At 41.8% G+C, this 19,697-nt stretch overlaps 1 protein-coding gene across 1 annotated transcript; it reads right to left on the reverse strand.

Annotated features, from left to right (window-relative positions):
- Window positions 1–1,408: 1,408 nt before the first annotated feature.
- Window positions 1,409–18,840, reverse strand: cacng3b (calcium channel, voltage-dependent, gamma subunit 3b). The gene is made up of 4 exons (XM_037255705.1): window positions 17,412–18,840; window positions 9,630–9,713; window positions 8,303–8,443; window positions 1,409–6,885 (listed from the first exon to the last, which is right to left on the reverse strand). Exons 1-4 carry the CDS (start codon window positions 17,626–17,628, stop codon window positions 6,380–6,382), a joined length of 948 nt encoding a protein of 315 aa, XP_037111600.1. The 5' UTR covers window positions 17,629–18,840; the 3' UTR covers window positions 1,409–6,379.
- Between the last annotated feature and the right edge of the window lie 857 nt (window positions 18,841–19,697).

The following is a 19,697-nucleotide window of genomic DNA, read 5'->3' on the forward strand; positions in this document are numbered from 1 at the left end:
TAGACGTATTGGGGAAGGTTCATTTAGACAAAAGTAATGCTTTGCCGCCTGCATCACCTTGGTGCCAAGAATGAGTAAATTGACATTAATGAAAAAAAAAATCGGAGTTACTGCTGTCATCTATAAGAGAGGAAAAAAAAAATCATCAGATGTGGGATTCTTGAGGGATACATGCTGAGAAACGCTCAGTGTGTTTTATGGGCTATTTACATAAAAGGCAATTTTCTCTTATTGGGCCAATGGAGCTGAAGAAAGCAATTACTACAGTGCCATACTGCTCAATGGGAGGTTTCCAAACAGAGAAAAGTGAGAGAAAAGGTCTTAGAGGATCAGAAAATAAATAAATAAAGAGAATATGTTGAGTGAAAGGTGGAATATATCTGAGCAACAGGAAATCTGAGAAGCATTTTAATGTGAGTGACCCCCATCTCATGTTTAAGGAAGTCGAAGGTAACAAAAAGCAGAGTGACGCAGTCTCCCCCATAATCCTGTCATCCACTCTAATCTCTATGACGATGACACGGAGCTCTCTGTATGAATGATGAATGATGATGAATATTCATCAGACGTATCTGAGCTCCTCATTCATTCCTTCCTACACTCATAGCTTGGCATGCTGTTCAACCTCGATAATAACAAAAGCAATGCAATAAATTGCAACCACTGAAGTAAAAAATATGAATTATGAAGTGAATAAGAACTTTGCAAGGCCTGGCGAAAATATTTGTTTTACAGATCCCCCTCATAGCCCCCCCGACCCAAAGAAAAAAATCCTAGCTCCGCCAGTGGCTTGTGACTTTCCCTTGCATGCCTGTTTAAAGAGTCCTATAGAACCACTTGTGCTTATTTAATGCAAATCTACTTGACAGACATTTAGTCTCTCTCCTGAACACCATCAGCATAAATAGACAGCACAGTAAGTGTTTAATTGCATTGCTTTGTTTCTGCATGAGCCTCGTTAGGTGACTCAATATTCTCTCATGCTTTTAGCGCTAAGTGGAAGGTGCGCTTCATCATCCTAAGTATCGCCAACTATTAATGTAACTTTTTGAAAACAGGCATCCAACTGCGATGCTACGTTTACTTGAAGAATGACTAAGTGTTATTTCCGCCATAGCGTGGATATAAAAAAAAATGGAATTAATTAGTGTTGGTGTGTGCATTTAAATCTTGGGCCTTCAGTGGCGACATGTTTGTTGACTCCTCCTCCTTGCCAGGAACTGGAACATGCGGTTGCAGATCCAAAACATCCCTGTGTGACAAAACTGGACAATTGGAAAAATCCGCTTTCACAAATATATTATTTACAATATTTCGGAAAATTTAATTCTAAAGCCAAACAAATCGGGAGGTCAACCAAGTGATGTGCGTTCATGTAAACTGAACACAAAATAAAACCACACACAAGCCCCATTGAAAAGGTGTCTCTTTATTTTCTATTCATCATACTGTATATAATATTCTTTCTCTCTAGATATAGGTAATCATATCTATATAATGTAAGTAAAAGTGTGCTTTTATTCACAGCATTTGTCCGTGTCAGACGGCTGCTAGTTGGAGGTTTACGTTATAAAGTGTACAGAGATTCAGGCGGACAGCTATTTGTCTGTGCAACCTGTCCTCGACAGAATGTAGTCAGAAATTGAGCGAAAAATGCTAAGATTACGTTGGAACTGGACAAATACTTGACAATATGATTGCCATATTTTTCCTGTATTACGATTATTATTCAGCGATAATTGGTAAAGCATAGATCATTAGGAAAAAATAATTTTGCTATACAAGCAAAATACGAGTATATAATCGGACAAAATCTTACTAAATTCTGGTGAGAACAGATTTTTGTGTGTGTTTAGCTCACTCGCGTGTGTGTGTTTAGCTCATGATTGGGCTCAGAGGTATACAGCAGGGTCAAAATCTGCCCCCCCCAACACAATTTCAACTTATCACAGCACATCATCTTCACTTTAGGCTCCATCTGCAATTTTTTTGTTGTTGTCATTTTGAAGCACTGCAGCGTAACAGTTTGACCTTGCCACAAAAATACATTGCACCTTAAATAAATGCATGTCAGTCCAGATAATAAGATATATTTTTTGACCTCATTAATATGGTTACACTGCCTCTCGTAGCATTCTGGATGACATTATAGTCAATGCAGCCTTTTGAAGGAGATGGCTTTGTTAAATAACAGTCTGAAGGAATATTGAAATCTAATCGGATTCTTAGTATGCCATTATTTCACTCAGACACCTTTTGTCGAAGATCCGTTAACGTTTTAAGTTCGCCACAGTGTCAACAATTTCTCCAAGATGCCATTGAAATGCACCTGCTGGTCGAAACGTGGTACCGCACCCTGTAATTTGGAGTCTTTCATCCCTTGGTCGCTCAAGCGTAAAGAGCCACGGAAATGTTCTGCGTGTAAACAGTGAGCACAGGGCTTGATGCAAAACTATTTAAAAAAAACAAAACAAAAACATATAATTACGCCCTGTCAAAACACACATAAAATAAAAGATAAAGCACCAAAAGGCAAACAAAAACGATTGTTTATCAAAATCGATGGCTTCACTATGAATTCTCATGAGGGGAAATTGCGTCTGTACATATTTTACCATTAACAACACAAATTTCCTCCGAATGTCTTTTATACAACCGTGATTGTGGTCATCAGGAGCAATCGGGGCTTCAGAGTCTGGATGGGGAGCAAACCAGCGGATGGCTTCTCTATCACATGAGCCACACACACACACACAAACACACACAAATAAACAGTCATTCTTGGGCAAGATTATAAAGGATGAGCAACAACAGTCTACAACCATGTTGATTCAAGTCCAGCGGTCATAAGGGTCACCACAGATCATTTTCCACCCCCTCTGCCAATCCTGAATCAACTTCAATGACGAGTGGAAAAATACATGGAAACAACATTCAGACATACGAGATATCAGAATTGCCTATCTGTGTTGTTTCTAGGTGGAGGACGTCAGACGAGAAAAAGCTCCTCAGCGGATCTGGGAGCTGTCTGAAGGCAGGACAAGGCAGGCACTCTGTGTACAAGTGAGGAGAGGCGAGCTGCACACACACACTTACACACTCGTTGATATGAACACACACACACATGCAGGCACATAAGTCCTCCTCACAAGTATTTGAGTGTGTTTGCAAAGTGTAGAGTTGGTAGCATGTTTGTCGCCATAGCAAAATGCTCCACCGTGTTTGATTAACTGGCTCGATTTATGTTTTACAAGTTGTCATTTCACAAAGACTTTTTTTCTTTTTTTCCCCGTCACTATTTGCGTGATGTTATTTCTGTGTGTTGTAAATTGCATTGCTATACTTACGAGGACAATGAAGGGAAAACCACATGATGTGAGTGAAGTGTAAACATTGTTGACACATTTAAAAAAGAAATACATTTCCTGCAATAGTGCCCTCCGCAATAAGAATAAGAATTCCCCACTAATGCATCATCTACTTTAAAAGCCACATGTTGTTTTTCTTTTTCAAGCAAATATTAAAATGTTACCTATGTAAACAAAAAACGACTTGTGTAAAGCTGAAATTGACGGTGGCGTTGTAAAAGTGCTACTTTTATATCGTGACGTAACTTGAATTAATTTGTCATAAAAATCATATCATTAGAAAAGCACATTAGGATAAATAAAATCCTCACACTAATGGACACCTAGTACGCTGCAGTTGAGTGAATCCACACTCCTAAATATTTTTTTTTTGTGGCACATCTTTACAGACTATTATAATATTAGCAATTATCACAGTATCAGTTTCCACGAAGCCTTTGCGATGGACAAAAATAATCACTAAGTCCTCGAAAGTATAGAAACCCTTTCGTGTTGTTGTTCTTTGTGTCGTGTGTTGATCGTAACTATCCCGCTATTAAATCGGTTGAATCGTTCAACCAATCCACAATTAAACTAGAAAATGAAACTAGATTAATATACACAGACGAGCACCCAAAATCTGGCTCAGTGCCCCCCAAACCACCAACAGATTAATAAACATGTGACAGAGTTTGGCATCCTCTGCACAGTGGCACCTTTAGAAGATAGAATATATAGCATTACTAATAAATAACACAGTTATTTGTTTCTATCCAGTCAAAGCTGAGTGGAAGGTAGAAAGAAAATGGCGGCCGTCAAAAGCACTTGTCTTAAAATGGCTGCAATTTGAGATGTTGTTTCGAACAAAGGAAGCGCTGGAAACAGATGGATGTGTGGCATGTGCACGGTTTGACCTCTGACCTTTCTGAAAATGCGAAAAGCTACATCGTAAGTCGAAATGAGAACTCGGAACCGTATTTGGCACCTGGTATGATAATTTATTTTTTTGCTAACGTACGTCGCTATCCTACGTGTGCGTAAGGTTTTGACTGTAGCTACTTTGAAAAGTTTGTCTACTTTAAAGTTCGAGAAAAAACATGTCGTCAAGGCTCCGTTTTCTGGATCGTCGCTTCGACAACGTGTCGCTTGTTAGCTATTCGAGCTGCTCTCTAAACGCAAATGTACTCTTCCTTGTCTTCCCGCGTCTATGCCATCCACTTAACACCCTTTGAACAATGTTGGTGCAACAGCGAGCATAGAAAGCCCTTGTGTGCTCCGCTTCTTTAAAAATTAAAAGCCCTTGCTTAGGAGAAAAGCACAATTTCCCTTTCACAGCCCATGACAACTGCTGATGTTGTAAAATTAATATTTACATGCGAAGGATAGTCGGCACGAAGCTTTCTTTATAGAGAATGTGTCAACTTCTTTTCTGATCTCGGTAATAGCTGTCCAAGTGGTCATGTGACGTCGTTTTGTGTTTTATTCTTACGAAAGTATAAAAGGGAGCGGAAAGTTAATAAGTGTTATTTTTAAAGCAATTGGCTCAAAATATTTTTTTATCTTTGGGACTGACTCAACATACAATTTAAGCCTTTTGACAACCGGACTGAATCTTCATATAATGTAAACCACATAAGTGGATGGAAAAATACTGCAGATAAATGTGTTTCAATATTATTATTTTTTTCTCGTAATCGTCGACCATCGGCATCCCTGCTTATGAACATCTTCAGGTTTACCAAAATAAATAAACGGCCGCCTTCTCCTACAGCAGTGTTTTTCCCGCAATAAATCAAAATCAAGCTTAGCGAACTCTGATGCTGATAAATTGAAACGCAGACGTGTCGGTGACTTTCTATTATCCGTGAAAGCGACGTGCGGTATATTTAAATGTATGTAAGGAAGGAGACATATGGAGATGTATTAGTATGATGTGTTCTGTGTTTGAACACACGTTTGTGGAGGTCACAGATAGAAGCCGCGTTTGGATACAGTTAATGCACGTGTACGCTAGATAAGGAGAGAAGAGGTGGCTGTGACTGACACCTCAATAGATGGAGCGCAAACCTTCTGAATAATGCATGACACTCCCCTCCAGTCTGCTTTCCATCGCGTGTTACAAACCGATTCTTACCCCCCATTGCACAAGAGAGACTTCAGACGCAATTGTTGAACGATATTCAGCGGGAGGTAGTAGGCGGGCATTTTCTCGTCTCTCTGTTTAATATCTTTATGGTTTCTGTTTAGAACCATATTCACAGCTAAGTGGTCTCCTCTTCTACATGTTCCTCAAAGCAGCTAGCTAGTCTAATCGGTGACACAGATGGAAGACTAGTGTGGAAAAGAGATGAGTGAAGAGGTGAGGAAGTGAAGACAGTGACAGAAGAAATAAACGGAGAAAGAAGAAGAAAAGGAAGCACCGATGATGTCAAAATTTGGAAGCGATGACAACTGGCCGGAGAAATCAGGGATGAACTCGATTCACCGTCATGATAGAAGCCAGTCCGTGATTAAAGCCAAAAAAAAAAAAAAAAAAGACTATATACATACATATACACGGACAAATGCTCCCTTCTTTGATATTTTCAAGTCAGCTGAATTGAAAACAAACTCATCTGCTACCAAAGATGGACACCCTGCCCCCTTCCTCACATTTACATTTCATTCATCTTTTTAGGAGCGTCTCCCAAATAGCAAACCAACGCATGATGGGACAATTCCATTGAAATTAAAAACAAAAAATCCCCAAATGAGTATAAGCTGATCTTCAAACAAATGGATGTGCCAACTACAGACACATGAGGTTTAAATGGAGATGGGAACAAGTTCTCCATCCAAGCAAACGGCTCGTGCTACACACACTGAAATGCTCACTGGGCTCAGGATTCACAGTTCAAAGGCTAAAAGTTCACAGTTCACAGTCTCTGTATTTCCGACCCCAGCACTCCCCGTGTGTGTCCCCCTTGCCTGTGTCCTCCCTCTCTCAGCCTCCTCCTCATCTTTGCTAGCGTGCTATCTGCAGGCAACACCTCTCAGACAGGCGTGGTCCTGCGGTTGGGGTCCTTTGTGTAGTCTTTAGTGAGCGTGCTACTCTGGAGGAATTCCCTCTCAGAGTTGAGCAGCCCGGCTAGGCTGGACTTGGTAGCGGCGTTGCCCGCCTCGCGTGGGTTCAGCGTGTACATGGGCATCTCGGAAGCGCCGGGCCCGGTGTAACCCACTTTACCCAGCGGCGAGGCGTCGCGGCTTGGAACCTCCGACGAGCGGACGCTGGAGCGGCGTCGGAAGCGGTAACGGTAGGAGGGGATGCGGCTGAAGGCCGACTTTTTGATCAGCTCGGTGCGGGATTTGGCTCGCTGCTTGCGGTGCTTCTCGATGAACATGTGCACGGCCAGCACGCCCACCATTTCTGCCATGATGAAGGACAGAGCGCCAAAGTAGAAGGACCAGCCGTAGGAGTAGGATTTCTTGCTGTCGCTTTGGCCCGGATCGCCTGAGTTGGCCGAAATATAGACAATAATTCCGATGATGTTGCTGAGGCCTACAAAGAAAAAGAAAAACACTTAGAAACAAGTAGTCAAATTCTCATGAGGTTTTGGTTAAGGGAAGTCCACTGAAGAAAAGATCTTTTCTGGTGAATATACAAAAAAAACCTGTATATATAAAAAAAAAAAGAAAAAAAAATGCTTGAAGCTGGTTAGTTGTTACTATTAAGTCAGAATAAAAAAAAAACATTTATTCAAAATCATTTATGATTTTTTTGGTCGATTCGGTTAGGTGACAAATTTTCTGTGTAAATTTTAATTCCGTACCACTGCTTTAATTAAATAGGTCACGTGCAAAAAAATCATTGTGAACAACTACAATCTATTTCCCCCTGATCCAAAAATGGCTTCTAAGAGATCGAAATGTAACCGATTCTCACATAAGCAACATTTAAATATGATAAATGGGATTGTCAAATTGCTGCAGCTTCTGACATTGCAAATAAATTTCAAATACGTGAGTTTGACTTCGCACTTTAAAACGGACCCAAATATTGTAGCAAGGAGAGAGACAAAAAAAGAATCCTGAAGAAGCCGTTGAAGAAGCACGGTCATGGAGCACAGGAAAAAAACACAACACACACACACACACACACACACACACACAGCTGGCCTCTCCTATTCCATATGATTAGTCCAGAATACAGTGCTCATGCAGTGTGGTGGAACGTACAGAATGGGGGACAATTAGCCGACTGTAATTAGGCACAATCAGCCTCACACTTTTGTGGTAAATAATTACCAATTTGGCCTCAAGAATTTACTACAAACCCCAGTGGGGCCCTCCACATCCCACTGAACACCAATTACAGCCCCGTTTTGTGTGTCGGGGGCAAGAGCAGGTGTGTGTGTGTGTGTTTATGAGATATCCGACGTGTGTGTGTACATTCAGAGGCTGATGACGTGCTTCAAATGTGAGTCACAGGCCTTTTCTTCTGATACTCAACACGTAAATTAGAGCTGAACCCGCAAAATCGACGTGGCTGCTGAAAATCGCACACAGATTGTGAGTTTTTATTTGAATATAAAATTCCTTAATAAAAGAGCATGTAGCTTAAATAAATTAATCTCTTAATCATAAATATTTTTGATCCTTTTAAAACTACAAGAATAGACATTTACGCTTGTATGCTTCCAGCATCTTGATATTTATTATTATGACAAGGTCAAAAGGGGAAAACTGCAGCACAAACTACAGTCAATGTATTTTTTTTTTCTTTAGAAGTGAGCAGCCGAACAATAGACCAGAATAAAAATTCCACATGAAATAAACTTGACATTATCAAGATGCAACCTGAAAAGAAATTTGCCGCAACCAAATAAGAAATATGTGGAACAGAAAAGATCCTTCATATCAAAAAGGGTAGACCTACTTTACAGCACTTGGGGGACACATTTGCAGTGCGCACTGACCTGCGGAGACAAAGAAGATTCCTGCGCTGAGGATGACGTTGTGTCGGCTGCGGTAAAACTCACTGGCGGCTACACAGAGTCCTCCCAAGAACAGCAGACCCACACTCATGATGGGGAAGATACTGGAGGCACGCACTGCACCTGTTTGGTTCAAACAAGCTTGTTTGCTTAATGAAATTTGGCAGTCCTGCAGTACAGGTTACCAAAATAGCAGCAATGGATGTCACAATGCCTCCAAATGATGACTAGTCAACGCCGCGAGCTGCTTTTCAATGGTTTACTGGTGACCACAACAAAACTAGCACCAGGTTTTTTTTTTTCTAGCAGAGATGAAAACTGAAACCACACAACAAGCTTCCATCTTAAAAAAAAAAAAAGAAAAAACTGGAGAAACCAACTCTGACACATATGCAGGCCAAATAATATTTTCCATGTGTGCATCCTCCAAACAGCCTGTCTACATTTTTTTATCCTCACTAAACATACCTGGGCCATTATAATCATAATGCAAATCTATTTGGATGAGTAGCAAAACATGACCCGCATTCCTGAAAGGGCGGTGACCAATGACATCGAGCGTTCAAGCCCCACCCCTGTAGTCCGCACCCCTGGGCTGAATGAAATGCCGGTCACTAGGTCCTGGCTCGCTATTGGCTGGCCGCCTCTCATGCTTGTGCTGGAATTGGCGGCCTCTGGGGATGTTGCTCTGTGTTCAGTGGAGCAAAGAAAAAGAAGCTGCAACTGGATTTCCCACCCCCCCCTGTTGCTGTTAATATTTTCCTCTCCATCCATCTTTCCAGTTTACAGTCAGCGGGGGGAAAAAAAAAACCTACCAGTTTTTCCTTTAATACTTTTATGGATGGATGTAGAAATAAGTGGGTACTCTGTCATTTTTCTTCCTAACAAAGTGGAGTTGTTGATAAAAGCCTGCTTTCATGTTATGCATCTTTCCCAAAGAGAATCTTTCACCTTGCAGGAAAACAACATTTATTTATCTCCGCCAAGGCAGCATAAGAGTGGTCCATCCATCTCTGGAGCGCTTGGATGTTGTTGCTGCCTCTAACAGCGACTGTCCGATGGGTAATTGCAAGTACGGCAAGCCTGTCAAGCTTTTAGATCCACAGTGTCCTTTGCTTTTAGGTATTGTCACAATCATTTTAACATATGATGACATTGTGTGAGCATGATTTTTTTTCCCCTTCGAGCAAAATATTAAGAAGAGATGCACAATTGCCTCGGAAGAGCAAGTCACAGCGTAGAAATGTAATTGGATGCTGTTAGAACATTGTAATGGTGCAATGTGATGTGTGTTTATGAATAAACATACGCAGGAGGTATTCGGCGGCATCTGCTTCGTAGTCGGCGTCCTCCGGAAAGTGATCGATCTTCTTACACACACCCCGGAAGGTTCCTGGAAACGGAGAACAGGAGTGTTTGTGAAATTTGTTGAACTTGCCATTAACTGTATGTAAAACGCAAATACCGATTTCCAGGCTTTAATTATGTTTAGTCTACTTGAACATTGTTTTCCAAAGTAAAAGCTGCATGTTTGCAAATGTTTTATACTGAAAGATAATCGTAGAAATTTGAGAATATTTACGATTGAGAGACTAAAATTACAAGTTCAAATTAATCAAGGTTTGTAAACCATTAAAACAATTCCCAATTAATTTGATAATCAATTAATGGCCGATTAATCGTTGAAATTTGAGAATATTTACGATTGAGAGACTAAGATTAGAAATTTAAATTAGTCGAGGCTTGTAAACCATTAATCCATCGTCAAAACAATGACCAATTATTTTGATAATTTGTTGCCGATTAATCGTTGAAATTTGAGAATATTTATGATAGAGAGACTAAAATTAGAAGTTCAACTTAGTCAAGTCTTGTAAACCATTAATCGATTATCAAAACAATTACCAATCAATTTGATAATCGATCAGTTGCCGATTAATCGTTGCCTCCTCTAATACATTATAAATTGTATCACAAACTTGTATTAATTAACCTCGTAAGTAGACACACACAGCTCAGACGTGAAAGAAATAAAGCACGAGAGGAGAAAAAGAGATGGCAGATGATACCGGACAGGTAACCTTCAGGCTATTTGTGGGGAAACACTAATGAAAAGTCTTATCATGCACAACTACCGCTGTGAATCCACACACACACACACATGTTCAAGTAGCCATCAAGTGTGCCTACACAAACACGACCAAGCTCATTAACGTGATCCATGAACACTATCAATCATGTATGTAAGTGAAACCTCTGGATTATTTATCTAGTGTGTGTTTGTGTTGTATCGACTGGGCTGCGGATGCTACGATGCTCGTGTCAGTCACAGAGTGACTCATCCTCCTTTGTGGAAGTCCTCCAAAGCTCACACACACAGGTGGGAAGGTGTGCACGCGCTCGCCGCATGTGGCTTAATTCCTTCCCATCATCTCGTCCCATTCACACATGGTCAGCGCCGCAGGGGGGGGGAGGTGGGGAGGGGCGTGGATGGTTTGGGGGTGAGGTGAAGGAGGAAGTGCTGCTGAAAGAGCTTTGGCGATAGAACGGCAGTGGAAATGTGCTGCTGATGGATTTGCATATGAAGAGTTTCTTGCATTTCACATCCTCCCGAAACTGATTAATGCAGCCTGATGGTTGCTACGCCGACTGACACGTTTCGGCTTTTTAATGTTTATAATTAATGCAGACTTTTGAGATGAATGAAAGGATGTTTATCTATACTGTCATTTGTGGCTCTTGATTGTCATTTGGAGCACAATGCGTTATTATTATGACTGGATGTGACAATAAATCCCAGCCTGAGAGAGAGGGAAAAAAAATAGTCTCACAATTTTTCTTTATTCTATTGGCACTCATCCCAGAGTTGTACTGAGCTAGTTTTAAAACAGGTCACAATTACAGTATAACATCTTATAAATTGCCTGAGACATTTCCAAAAGCAAAGTGATGCTTTTTTTTTTCCCCCTTACAAAGGTTGTTTGACACAATGATGATTTTTCATCTGATGGCCAAAGCATCAATATTCAAATATTTAACACATAGATGAATCGGCAAACGTCTGCAACCACTGTAATCGGTCAAATGTGGCTCAGAGGAAACAAGCTTAACTTCAAACCCAGTCAAGCTAATTACTTTACTTGAGACATTTGCTGTAGCAAGCCGTCCATCTGACAGACTGCACACCGTTTGATGTCTTGCACTCTTCTGATGCTGCTGCAGACATCTGCTACACCAGTGCGAGCCCAAATCAGCTGAGTTTCAATAATTTGGGGTTTGACATCCATTAAATCATTAAAAAAAAGTATATATATAGATATATTAAATATATTTTTAATATATATATATATTTTTTTTTTTTGTAAATATATTTTTAATATATATATATAAAATATTTTTTATATATATATACATTTTTATATTTTTAATATATATTTTATATTTATATATATATTAGAGTTTCACAACAAAAATTAGGTGACCTTACTTTGGTGTGATACTCCAAAGCTTCTCTTTAGGGCTTATTTGATTCGATGATATAAGTTGCAGTCACGTCACTGAATGCAAGTGAGGTCTAAGTTGTTCCTGTTGGGTGCGTCAAGGTAGAAGGAATCATCAATCACAGCCCTGGTGGTCTGGAAATCCATTACACCTTCTGACTTGTAAGTGGACGGATTGTTTTCGAATCCTCCTGACGCTAACGTGCACGCGCACACAAATGAACGAGATTCATTAAGGCTCGCTTTGCCGGATGTGGTCTGGAACACTCGGGGGACCATAAAAGGAACTTGCATGTCGTCTCTGCATTGCACAGAAATGCAGCGGACACATCAATGTGGACACATGTGCCTTCCAAAGGTCAGCGTGGCCCGAGGGCAGCACTATGGCATGATGGGATTCAGAGAATAGGGCTGAGAGCTCACTTTGTTCCTCTGCTTGAGTGTTTCTCTGTTTTATCTATGTGTTACGTTGGCCTACTTTATCCTCCTAGCTAAATTACCACACGGGAACACGTATGATCTTTCTTTTCTTAGTGACATCATCACGACCAACGTGTATTGATCAAATCCAAGCGCTAAGAAATGACTGCATGCAGAGCAGCTAGCATCCACCAGTGCAAACAAGAAAGCAAAGTGCCTTCAAACAAGGTTAAACAGAAGACAAAACACAAACAATGTGTTTGTTCCAACATTTGTGATGAGTTGCGCATGAGGTGCCAGCTGTATGCCCTTGATATGACTCACCCCCTCCCACACTCATACAAGCAAACTCTTTAATTATTTAAAAGACACAAACCGCTGATGAAATAGGGGAAACATCTAGCCAATTGCGGTAAGTCACACGAGCTATGAAAGGTTCTGGGTTCAAATCTCCACTTGAGCCTTTTCCGGCATCCTTAGTATTATGGTAGCTTGAGATCTAATTTGCATAACTGCTGTTGATCAGTATTCCACTACTACTGGACACTTTAAGTGCTCAAGGTCTCTTTGCATCATTTGCACAATGGTTGTATCATAATTATCGCACTACTTTATATTGCTTGATGAGTCTCCGCATCATCACCGCTGTCGTTGTTCGGGATTACCGCGCTAATGGTATCCTTCACTTCTTAACCACTCTTTGTACTTATTTGTTACGTCCTAAATACGATACAATACATTATCTCCTTGCTCGCGAGGAAATGTTTATGAACGAGATGAATGATTGTGAGTAGATTTATTTTCAACTATTCTAGGGATGTAACGATTCAGTCAAGGCCCGATTCGATTCGATTTCAATTGCATTCGATTTTTGTTTTGAGATTAACGACTCATTTTATATTCAAAAGATGATTTTATTTATTTTTGTAAAACAGACAAACTTTTCATAATTCATATTATAATTCATAATATAAGAACTAATTATTTTGACTGTTTAACTACATTTTTGTCTTTTTTTACATACTTTAAATCGAATTTTAATAGATTTTAGTCGAATCGTTACATTATTAACCTATACGACGAATGTGGCTATCTCTAAATACCGTATTTTCCGGACTATAAGGCGCACCGGATTATAAGGCGCACCTTCAATGAATGGCCCATTTTAAAACTTTGTCCATATATAAGGCGCACCGGATTATAAGGTGCACCTTCAATGAAAGGCCCATTTTAAAACTTTGTCCATATGTAAGATATATACATTTGGCTCGCGGGCCGGACTTTGGACACGCCTGCTGTAGTGGCTCAATATTGGTCCATATATAAGGCGCACCTGATTATAAGGCGCACTGTCGGCTTTTGAGAAAATTGGAGGTTTTTAGGTGCGCCTTATAGTGCGGAAAATACGGTAATTATATTTTCAAATATTTTAAAGGGGAAAATGATTAAATATTTACTAAGGTCATCAGAATATCTGGTGATATGACCCACCAAACATTAAAGTCAGTGAAGCTCTTCGGAACTCTGAAATAAAATAATTACTTTCACCCCAACCTGGTTGCTTTGGGAGTCAAGATGGCAAACATCTGTTCAAAAATCCAGCAAGGGACTTTTTCTTGTCGCATCTCTTCCCCTCCACTGATAACGCTCACTAATGAAGGCATAACATGCCTCCGAGCTGTCCCTAATCAGATGGTGTGTCTTCCAAAAAAACGTGTGCGACCCAAACCAGCCAGATGCACACATGACCGAGAAGAAGAAGAAGAAATCGACGAGGACGGAACGAGCCAAGCACGTTCAAAAAGCACAGCAAATTGGGCCGCTTGTTTCTTCCCGGCGCCTCTGACAGCTCGACGTGGCTGACGGAACCGCTCCCTCTCCTAATGTACGTCTACCTCGCTCTCCCCCTGATTACTTCTTTCAGGAGAAGCAGAGAGGAGCCAGGAAAGAGGGAGGAAGAAGCTCGTTTCCACGGTGATGGCTGATGAAAGCCAGCGAGGTGCGTTGCGCTTGGATGCACATTTCCTCACATTTTTTTTTCCTCTCCCCTCCTCAAGCTCACATTCACCCCTTCTCTTGCCAAAACACTTTTCTGCTCCAAATGTTCTTAGCTCGGTTCTTTCCATTCAAAAAACAGATCCGGGTTATACTGTATTGCTTTGTGTGTCAAAATATTTTCCTGGCTACACACACATACAAGTTCTTCTGATGCATATTCATGTTTGACTCATTAATAATTCACTCGGTAGTGAAGGGATCTCTTGAATATCCAATATCGAAGAAACTTCAAACAGCTACTACGTGCTAAACTCATTCAGGTACGCTGCCGAGACCAGAGAAGTATTCTGCCGCTCCGACAATCGATCCGTGATTGGGGATCTATCGAACGACTGAGCCAGATCTTCCAGGTGGTCTCGGCCCAGTTGACTTGACTCGTGCCTGACCTCCCAGAACACAGCGACCTCGAGTTGGATTAAAATGAACCACTGAGTGCTAGCATGGTAGCGCACATAGAATACCAAAATGCTCTCCAGCTATCGGAACCATAAAAGATCTTACAGAGGCGCTTCATCCCCCTTTTAAAATGTATTTGTGTTCTTCTAGTCTCATCTTTTGAGAAAATGCCCAAGCAGAGAAATAAGCGTGAAGACACTGTCATCCTTCAAAAGATTCCATGCAGATAACAAAAAGGAAAAGACCAAACAACCCAAATTGAGTGTGAGCTGAGAATAAACGTGCGGCTCTCCCTTCTCTTCTCGTTCAATCTTCGGCAAAGGGAAGCTTCCCTTGTCTTCATCTTTATCCACTTTCTTTCCCCACATTCATCTAACACAGTAATTTAGACAAGCTGTCTCCGTCTTTCCTCCTTCTCCATCAGTTTTTTTTTTTTTTTTTTTAAATCCACGGACAGCACCCCCACATCTTGACTGATTGCCTCTTTCTAATTCATTCAATTCTCTTCCTCCCTCCTTCTTTTGTTTCCTACAACCACTTGGGTGAACATTTTGTCCCTGTCTTTTTAGAAAGGGGAGGGGCGGGGCTTCACTATTACTAGATGGTCTCCAGCAGGGTCAAACGTTCCCCGGAGATTCATCTCAAACAGAGGCCATGTAGCTCTCATCCATCACTTGGCAGCCTCCACTCTTCCTCCAGCCATGTGTTTCATTCATTCACATTTGAGTTTCCACTCGTTTGTGTTTCCGTGCCCTAACCTTTTCTCTCCTTTCCAGCTCATTTCCAAGCTTTCTGTACTCATTCATCACCTCAGCACTCCAGCAATCCAGCCTCTGAAGACTCATGACGGCTACGTCAGAGATGTCAATTTCCGAGGCTGTTATGAATGATTAAACAAAAATAAAAAAATGACGACCATGTGTTTGTATATGAGGGAGCACGTTCTCCCTCTTGCATGCTATTTTGCATGGAAGCCAGAGTGCGTGTAACACTGACATTGTGCTGACATTGTGTTAACTTTCTGGATTGCCCCCACTGCTCTGTTTATGCGATAGCTTGGGAATATCCGCAAATTTGTCTATTTACTCATCCAATTACAAGAGTGTGTGTGTATGTGTGTGTGCGTGCATCAGTGGATCCTCAGACCTGCACCATCTGGCCCTGTAATAGCCTCCTATGCCCCCCAGAATGAGATGGTTATGTTTGGCTGCACACAAAATGCATACACACATATTTATATCCAGAGGCAACGCAAAGCTGACCTGCGTCAATGCAAGAAAATTATCAGAAGACAGCCTAAAGTCAAGTACAGGAAATTACAATGTTCAAGTCCTGGTGAAGGATTATAGTTTTTTTTTATGTCGATATGAAGAGGAAAGTAGTTTGGAAAAGAACATATTCAAAAGTCAGATATGGTTTTGCAGTAGAGGAAATACAAAATACAAACTCCTCTGATACAATTTACAATTTTCATTTCTGCTTTGGTACCTGAAGGGCATCCAGATTAAATGTTACTGACTTTTTGAGTTTTTTTTTTGTTGTTTTTGTTTTACATTGCCTAGGTGACAAACTGTTTCTCAAGTGAGACTGAGGTGAGCTGAGGTGAGGTTTGTAGCCAACCTTCTCAAAGATTGCTAATAAAAGCCATATTAAATAGAGATATGGCAGCACTCAAACACAGGATTTAACACAGCATTTGACGTAACACAAGGGCATTCATTTCCAATTGCGCTTGTCCTATCCGGGGACACGGGAAGGCTAAAGCCGATCCTGGCGGATTTAGGAAGCGTGCTACTTCCTTCATCGCCTGTCAATCTCTGGGCTGACACACAATTTACACCTTCAGGTAAGTCTTTGAGGAACTGCATGCATGTTTTTGGATGGTTGGAGGAAGAATCCAGAAAAATAGGGAGGGCATGCGAACAAATTGAGGACACAATGACATAAAACTGACTGTGCAGGTTTTACGACAGAGCATAATGTTCTAACAGGTTTTGGTGTTTCTATTTGTTGTCATTGATGGAGTTTAGTGGTTATCTGAAGGTTTCTAGGAAACCAAATGCAACAACAGTTGGTCGTGTGCACATTTACTCGTGTAAATTCTGACCATGTTCACGGATTCAACAATGGTAGACACAGTTTTTAAGACTTGCAAGGAGAGTCCAACATTCAGCATTAAATCCAATTAAACTAAATAAATTTGCCATTGTTGTATTGTATATGAGAAATGACTATGTTCAGGCTTCTTATTGGCTAAATTAACCTTATGGTTGGGGTTATAGTGCCACCTGTGGCTTTGGCATGCACTAAAGCGTTTTTTTGTGGACTGTTTTTTTTTTTTACTGTTCTATTTTATGCCTGAACTTAAAACAAATAGTTGAAAAAATATAATATGCACTAGCGTCACATGAACATTTTACGTGCTTGGTCATACATATCAGGACTTTAGCTAAATATTCAATATGAATTTTTATTGCTACTCCACTGTGACATCAGTTTGAAATGGTGGTGTTTTTTGGAGGTCTGGAACGGATTAATAGCATTTTATTTGAATTCAAATGGGAAATTATTTGATATACGAGTAAAGTCAGCTCGGGGCTTAGTCGCGGATTGTAACAAGGCACTGCTGATGCGTGTGAGAGCGGAAGACAAACGACGAAGACGCACGCAAACACGCACGCAATTACGCACGCAGGTCATCCAGACTGGTCACGTACCTTCCAGACAGCAGGTCCGCCAGAGGCCGGAGTGCGTCATCACCTCCTCATTCTTGCGGCTCGTATCATTGTCGCCACTGCTTTTCACGCGGCAGACCCCACGCGAGTACAACCAGTAGTCAGTCCCCACTGCGATGGTCATGAGGCTGAAGGCGGCGAACGCGCCCACCGTCGTCACGAGCATCTGGACGCCGCGGTCACACATCAGCATCTTCATATAGGCGACTCCTGATTGGGCTTAATCTTCCTTCACCTCCTCTCTTATGGGCTCCCTCCCCCCCCGCTTTTTACCACGCGAGATTTGGGGAGAGGGTCAATTTTAACAAACAGTCTCTTGGGATGACATGTCTATGCGGTTTGCTGTCCCGTAAGGCTGGTGCCAAGCTCCCGTACACACGCCCGCACACCGGAGCTTTAACGACCACCGGTTGTCCTCACTCAGCCCAAAAGACGCCACATTATCTCCCCTTTCCACTCATTTATTTCCTCTAGCCTAACGTGTGGAGATAGCAAGTCAGCTAGCAGCCGGCACAGTGAGCATCTTCACCGCCCGCTTTTTTTTCCTCCCATGCAAGCAACACTTTATATGTAGAACACGTCGTGCAGCACCAAATGATCAGATGCCGTTCCTCCAATAACGCAATGGAGCGAGCTTTGCCGTATTTTCCTCTCCAGCTGTTGACATACTGACATGTTCTCCCTCGAAATCCACAATCGACGTCCGTCCACTCTTAAGCTTGACACACAGCGGCTTTTTTTTCTCATCAGAAAATGGAGACGTCTTCACGGTGGACAGTATTCCCTCCGGAGAATGGATTCTCGCTCCTGACAACAAACGAGCCTGTTGGTGCAAACGGAGGGGCGAAAAATAACAGTGACAGCCTTTGCCTCCTCCTAGTCATCCTCCTCCTCCTCCTCCCTCCTCCTCCCCTCGGTCCAACCAACACAAACTAAAACTAACCGCGCGTCTCCTCAAAGTCCGCCTGGGGCCACGCCATTCGACCCTGATTGGCCAAGTGTGGAAAAAGTGTCCTTCAATGGCGAATCACGTACAAACTATTCTCATCATCCCGCCCACTATTTGCAAGACTATAAAACTAACGAGGGAGAGCGTCAGAAAACGGACCGCTCAGTTTGACTGAAATCAGGCCACTTGTATGATGGCACGTCTTTTGAGCCATCACCTGCAAGTAGAACATTTTAAATAAGGATATTTTTGTCTTAAAGCAGCAAAGTGCAAATTTGCCGCTCCTGCCGCGCCCCTCGCCGGCCGCGTCAAATTCTGCCGCATGCGCCTGGAGAGCTGTCCATGGTCCTGAACGTAGGAGTTCGCTCCTATCTTCAATCCAGTAACAGGAGGAATAGAACCATTGAAGAAAAAGAGAGAGCGAGAGAGCGAGAAGCAAGTGATGCATGAAGAATAGCACCCGGGAGAGAAGCAGAAACGCCACTTAAAGAGCCATGGACCGTTTTTAATGATTCCACTCCTGCACGGCCCTCCACACAAGACACCGTGAGCTTCACAGTTCAATTCACATAGTCACATTGTTATTGTGTGTGGATGCCAAAAGGAGTCGAACAGATATGACTGTCTCAACCTCCAATGCATCGCCTACTTAAACACAGCATTGGATTTTTCAAGCTACTTTTATTAATAATAAACCGCCGATAGATAGTCTTGTATAGTTACAGTGGGAGTTTAATTTGGTGCTCCACCCATCCATTTTTTTTTTTTTTTTGAACCACTTAATACTGTTCAGGGTCACCGGTGATCTGAAGCTTATTCCAGATGACTTCAGCCCACAAGACTGGAACCATTCACACATCACACTGTTATTGAGTGGCGCTATACCATCAGTGACCCATCTCAGACATGAACGTAAGACGCACGACATCATCATATCGAATCAGAGCTCAGTTAATCAACCGTCAAATCATCGGACCCCCTCAAAGCAGAAACCTTGCCCCAAAGCAGCCGAGACTCTGTCCAGATTCCGATTACACGCGCATACAAATATAGACGGTCTGCTCATGTGTCAATCCGACTCAGTGTTTTAAAGCTCCGACTGACGTACTGTCTGGTGCGCTAACTTCAAGATGATGCTTTGACTGACAGCGGCTGTCACAGTGAGGAAGAAAGCGGAGAATTTAAGGGATCAAAAACACAGTGGAGGGAGGGGAAGGGAAAAGAAAGGGATTACAGATACATAAATGCAGGAGAAGATCAACAAGGGAGAAAGCGGTGACAGGTCCTATCACCTTTGCGGTGTGTGCGCGCGGGCGTGC

Source organism: Syngnathus acus, chromosome 8 (assembly GCF_901709675.1).
Source record: "Syngnathus acus chromosome 8, fSynAcu1.2, whole genome shotgun sequence".
Lineage (NCBI taxonomy): Eukaryota > Metazoa > Chordata > Actinopteri > Syngnathiformes > Syngnathidae > Syngnathus > Syngnathus acus.

Excerpts from the sequence above, each read along its gene's own strand:
- cacng3b (XM_037255705.1), bottom strand. The coding sequence starts at position 17,628 with ATGAAGATGCTGATGTGTGACCGCGGCGTCCAGATGCTCGTGACGACG. Across the intron at positions 8,444-9,629 it reads TGCCGCCGAATACCTCCTGC|GTGCAGTGCGTGCCTCCAGT; the intron begins GTATGTTTATTC and ends TGAACCAAACAG. Across the intron at positions 6,886-8,302 it reads AATCTTCTTTGTCTCCGCAG|GCCTCAGCAACATCATCGGA; the intron begins GTCAGTGCGCAC and ends TTTTCTTTGTAG.